General features: G+C 28.8%; 1 protein-coding gene across 1 annotated transcript; it reads left to right on the top strand.

Annotated features, from left to right (window-relative positions):
- The first annotated feature begins 2,706 nt into the window (after positions 1-2,706).
- On the top strand, positions 2,707-4,474 carry LOC141704642 (cyclin-D2-1-like). Its single transcript, XM_074507848.1, has 6 exons — positions 2,707-2,874; positions 3,262-3,348; positions 3,458-3,556; positions 3,718-3,937; positions 4,035-4,156; positions 4,244-4,474. The coding sequence occupies exons 1-6, from the start codon at positions 2,707-2,709 to the stop codon at positions 4,472-4,474; spliced, it is 927 nt and encodes a 308-aa protein (XP_074363949.1).
- The last annotated feature ends 1,275 nt before the right edge of the window (positions 4,475-5,749 follow it).

Raw genomic sequence — 5,749 nt, 5'->3', positions numbered from 1 at the left:
AACTCATGTTTTACTACCACCATTCCAATTTAATGAAAAAGTGTAGTATTTTTTTGTTGTCATATGTGTTAGGTTGAGTTAATGCTCTTAATAAGTTCATAGCCTTGTAATAGGTGGTTTAAGACAATACAAACTTGATGAACTTACCTATATGAATATGTGAGCTACGCCAACTCCCTATGAGATCGTGTAGGCTAAGGACTCTGGAGCATTCATAAATATCCACATAAAAATGTAGGGCATCTTATAACACAAATTGTTAAAGGCATTATCAAGGTTAATGTCATGCAAGAACACCTTTTGATATGAGAAAGGTTTTAGTGCGCATATATATCTTCACTTACTGCCAAGAAAGGTTCAAGAATTTTTATTTTCACCTAATATGGTTGTATGACATATATGTTTGCACGGGGTATCAATTCAAGTCCACAAGACATTAATACTTACAAAACTGATTATCCGTTGTCCATAAAACTTCTCCTATTACACAAGCTACATTTTTTTTTGCATCATGTGAGGGATTGTTAGAATTATTATTATCATTTATTTCAATATTTGTTTGCTTCGAAAGAAAACTAATCTTTTTAAATGTGAGTCTTTTTATTTAAGACTTTTCACTTGTATGACCTTTTGTTTTTTAGACATTTCTCTTTAAGACCTTCTAGATTTCATCTCCCCCTCATCATTATTTGTGACCTATGACCTTCTTACTATCTTGGAGTTATAAATTTGCATTCCTATAAAAGGAGATCGATACCTCTCTTTTTTGATAGACAAACAAAAATTGTATTCTCATACTATATACACATACTTTGGGTAATGATCAAAAGGTGTTGTCTATCTGTCTCCCTGTACTACACCAATGGGCGGATGTCGTGTAACGCTGTAGGTTGATTGTCATGAGTTCGTGTGTACATAGTGGGGCAAATTCAACTTTAGCGCAGTGATTAATTTCACGCCACGACTTTTATTCATAAATAATCCTAATTTTTATTTGTTATCATCGATTCTTTCGTTATTATTACTTTTATCATTCGATGAAGAATGTTTATGATATTGACCACATGAATAAGAGTTTTAGCTTTATACTTCTTAAGATATAAGGTCGAGATCTCGAACATATTGATTTTTTGAACATTTAAAAAATATTTTATCTTTTTATTAATTTATAATCTCCGACTTTGGCATTATTTTTCTTTCTCGTATAAATGTTAAGTTAGTATAATCTGTTTAATATTTGGTCTACCATTGTGACTCAATAACCTTTTCTAACAATAATAAGTGATTTTGTTAATTTAACTATTTTGTTGGAAAATTACCACCACTAATAGATGTATGACATATTTTGATCAGTTTTTTAAAAATATTGTTTAAATTTAAAATTAAAGAGTAATGTTTATAACAGTCTTGGCATACTTTCTTCACAATTATAAAATTAATTTTTAAAACTATTGTAAAAAATAAAAAACATATTTCTAATTTTTTATAATATATTAAAACTTTTAAGTTCTATATAAGACTTTATTCAAATTTTACAGACTTTATTCATAACTTATGATTTTCCGAGTTTTGAAAGTATTTTTTTTAAGAAAAACAAATAAAATTTGAAGTAGATTGACATCGCTGACTAAGATTCTGATTTTTTTAAATCAAGGTTAAATTCGAGCTTTTATGGTTTCATTTATGTGATTAGGATTTTATTAATAAATACGTCGTGTCTATGTTACTACAAGTTGAGCCGAATTTTTTCTCGGTCACACTTTTTCTCAGTTGAATTAAACATATCTTTTGAATTCTTTACATTTTTAGCACGAATTACTATATTTAGTATTTAAAATTACATTTATTGTTGGAATGCGATATTAGGTAAATTATTTTAATATTTTGCACGCGAAAATTTCAAACTAACGAATAATTGGTTTAATTTTATTTATACAAGAGTGTTGAATTATCGATATTTATACCCTAGATCCGCATGGGCCAAATCTTAAAGTGAGAGATCAAAAATTAAAAAAAAAATATTAAACTTCAAAAAGCAAATATGAATATTTCAAAAAAAATATGAATACGAGATACGTTATTTTTTCATTAATTGTTAAGTAAATGACAAAAAAGTAGGTTCGATCTAAAAAGTGTTTGTCATAATTATATGAAAATGTAATTAAATTCATCGTTGAATTTGCTCGTAGTGAAAGTCAAATTATATACCTTTTTCGAAAATCTTTTTACTGATAAACTATGAAAATTAACCGAAATATTTCTTTAGGAAAAAATTATACACAATCATCAGTATATGTTATTATTATTGGTATAAATTAAACTTGACTTAATTTTCTTCCTTTTTAATAAAAAAGATTAAATATATGTTGTTTTATTTTTCTTCAAAAAATAAAACATATTCAATCTTTTTTTAGAAAATTAAAATATATGTATCAAAAGAATATATTTATAGGATTAAAGTAATATCTCATATATTTATAACAAAAAAAAATAGTATCACAGATATTTTTCTTTTCAGCCGTTTTTTATCAAAATGCACTAGTACACAGGTCTCACTTGGACCCTCACCCTACCACAATACCTATATATACCCCAGCTCACTTCTCTATCTCTAGGAGCTCATTTAATTTCTTTCTGTATCATCAGCTCTTTAATCATTCATTCTTTATTTTAATTGTTTTAAAAATCTCCTTTGTTGTTGTTTTAATGGCAGCCTCAGACCCTTTTAGTCTTGAAAACCTGCTTTGTACTGATAGTCTGCATTTTGATGACCTTGAGGCCATTGATGATCTTAACCATCTTATAGATTCTAATAATCTCGTGGACAATGGATCAGAGCCGTTAATTGGTCTTATTCCAATGCAGAGTGATCAAGTTGTGTGTTCTTTGTTTGACAAAGAAAAAGATTTTCTCCCAGCTAGTGATTATTTAGAAAGATTGGCTAATGAGGAACTTGAATTATGTGATATTAGAAGAAGCTGTTGATTGGATGTATAAGGTTGTCTTTGTGTCTTTCTTGAGTTTTGTTGTTTTTTAAATTGAGTAAAGGACATTCTTCGATTTTTGTTAAATTTTTTGTGTTTGAGAGAAAAAAGTGGTGGATTTTATACCCCTTTAGTCACCATTGTTGTTTGATAAATGCATTACATGAATTTATAATCTTTATTGCATTTTTTGCTTATGCCCTTGTGAATGATGCCTAATTAGAAGTGATGCCAATGTGGAATTTCTGATTCGGGTTTTTGTGTTTTTTATTAATAGGCTCATGGGCATTTTTGTTCTGGAGCGCCGACTATTTGCTTAGCGATTAATTACTTGAATCGCTATCTTTCTGTTTATGAACATCTAGTAAGTCTATGAAATTAATTAAAGTCAATGCTTTTAGCGTAATTTAGTTTTTCTGTGTGTATTAACATGCTAAATTGCTAATTGTCTCTTCTTTATATGCATTGCATAGGTTGAAAAATTTTGGAGTGTTCAATTGGTAGCTGTGGCCTGCTTATTGTTAGCAGCAAAATTGGAAGATGTTGGAGTGCCATCTACTGTTGATTTGCAGGCAAGCGAAATTCTTCTAAAGATTATGACATGCCTGTATCGTGTGTGCATGTGATGTTTATGCTAGCTGTGGCCTGTGTGACATACTCTGCTTTAATTTAATGATCAAAGCTTGGTCCGAATCTTTGATAGTTATAAGAAGATGTCATTTTTTTAATTCAGGTGGCAGATCCTAGCTTTATTTTTGAATATCAGTCATTAAAATCGATGGAGCTTAATGTGTTGGCCAGCTTGAAATGGAGGATGTATGCTTGTACTCCGTTTTCGTATATAGATTTCTTCATTAGAAAGCTCAAAAGTGAAGATATGATTCCATCAGAGTCTCTGATGTATGGATCATTGATCTATAAATCATGCCAGTTCATAGTGAACACAATGAAAGGTCTCACAGTTAAAATATTAAAATAAAGTTTCTTAACTGATTTTGGTACTATGATGTTCCAAGTGTTTGATACAGATTTTGGTGGAATAAAATGCAGGTGTTGATTTCCTAGAATTTAGGCCCTCGGAAATCTCAGCTGCTGTTGCAATCTGTGTTACGAGAGAAACACAGGAATCAGAGATTGACAAGGCAATATCTGGTGTCATGCATTTTGAGAAGGTAAACAATTGCGGTGTCCACTGTAATAAAAGACAGGACAAACCTTCTTGTATTTTTCTTAAACATATGATTTGTTGGACTTTGCAGGATAGGCTGCTGAAGTGTGTTCAAATGATTGAAGATTTGACAGAGATAGCAGCGAGTACTGATCTACCTGATGGTACTGTATCAGTAGCAGCTCGAGCAGGGTCCGGGAGTCCTGTTGGGGTGTTGGATGCAGCATTCTTGAGCTATAGAATCTACGGGAGAACAGTTGTTTCAGATCCTAGTTCATCAAACGCTGCTAATCAAGATCCGAAAAGGAGAAGGCTTGATTGATCATTTCAAGAGATCAAGTCATTTAATATGGACCTCTGATGCATTACTCAAGTCCCAACAGTTTCGATTGAATCGTGGTTTTGGTGTGGCTGGCTTCATGCAAGTGCCCGCATAGAAATATATAAACACAGATGACAGAATAGGAGTTACATGTTAGGATATGAATAGGATTGTTAGTTATTCTTTTTATTTCTTAGTTGTGATTCAGACAATTGTTTTAATGTTTTACGGAAGCATTTTGCTATAAACTGAGTGGTCTTTTGAATATTACTTCTATTTGATCTATAAGATACTGGAAGTTATATTTAGTTTTTAAGATACTAAAAGTTATGAAAAAAATTATTTCATATAGATTGTGTTATTCAAACCATATTTTGGAATATATATCAAAATTTAAAATAATTAACCCTTTTGAAGCTTACATTGTTGTGTTAGATCAAAAAATTCTTTCTTAACCTAACATAAAAGAAATATTGGAATCCGAATCTAGATATCATTAATATTTTTAGATAATATTATAATTCGTTTTCTAAATAAATATTTATATTTATTATTAAATTTACTTATATTTTTTGAATAAAGAGCAGATATTAGTATTTCAAATTTTTTGAAATTAAATTAAATAATTAATTTACTTATGCACTCCTCTTCCGAAAAATTCACTTCAACGTATTTTTTGAAGTATAAATTTTTTATCTTAAAATTTAAATTTATATAAATAGTCCTTGAAATAGAAAAACAATTAAAACATATTAATATAATTTTTTCATAACAAAAATATTTTAAACAATTAAACTAAATACCATGATTTTAAATTTTATACATATATATATATTATCATATATGTTCAATTTTGTATTGAGATATTACTAGACATTGATATTGTATTCTATTTTTTAAAATACATATGAATATTATTCAAAAATGAGAATAGGAATATTAAACAGATATTAAATATTTCATTGCACAGAAATGCACAAAAAATTCTATTAATTTCTTTCGAAAGTTATTGAAACGAGTATTTTTGAAAATTGAACCTGTATAGGCCAGTTTTCCTCAAAATATGAGCCCACGCGTGACCTGAAACATATTTCTTCCATTATATATATATATATATATATATATATATATCCCTCTCATTTGTTTAAACATTCTTTTGTTGGATGTCATTTACAATTGTTTATATTTCAAAAAAATTCAAAAATAATAAAAAATTTATAGTATGAAAGGTAACCACATACACTACTTCTCTCACTATAGCGACTTTATACATAT

This window comes from Apium graveolens, unplaced genomic scaffold (assembly GCF_009905375.1).
Source record: "Apium graveolens cultivar Ventura unplaced genomic scaffold, ASM990537v1 ctg8071, whole genome shotgun sequence".
Classification (NCBI taxonomy): Eukaryota; Viridiplantae; Streptophyta; class Magnoliopsida; order Apiales; family Apiaceae; genus Apium; species Apium graveolens.
Note: the sequence above shows the minus strand (reverse complement) of the source record. Positions and strands in the feature narration are given on the sequence as shown.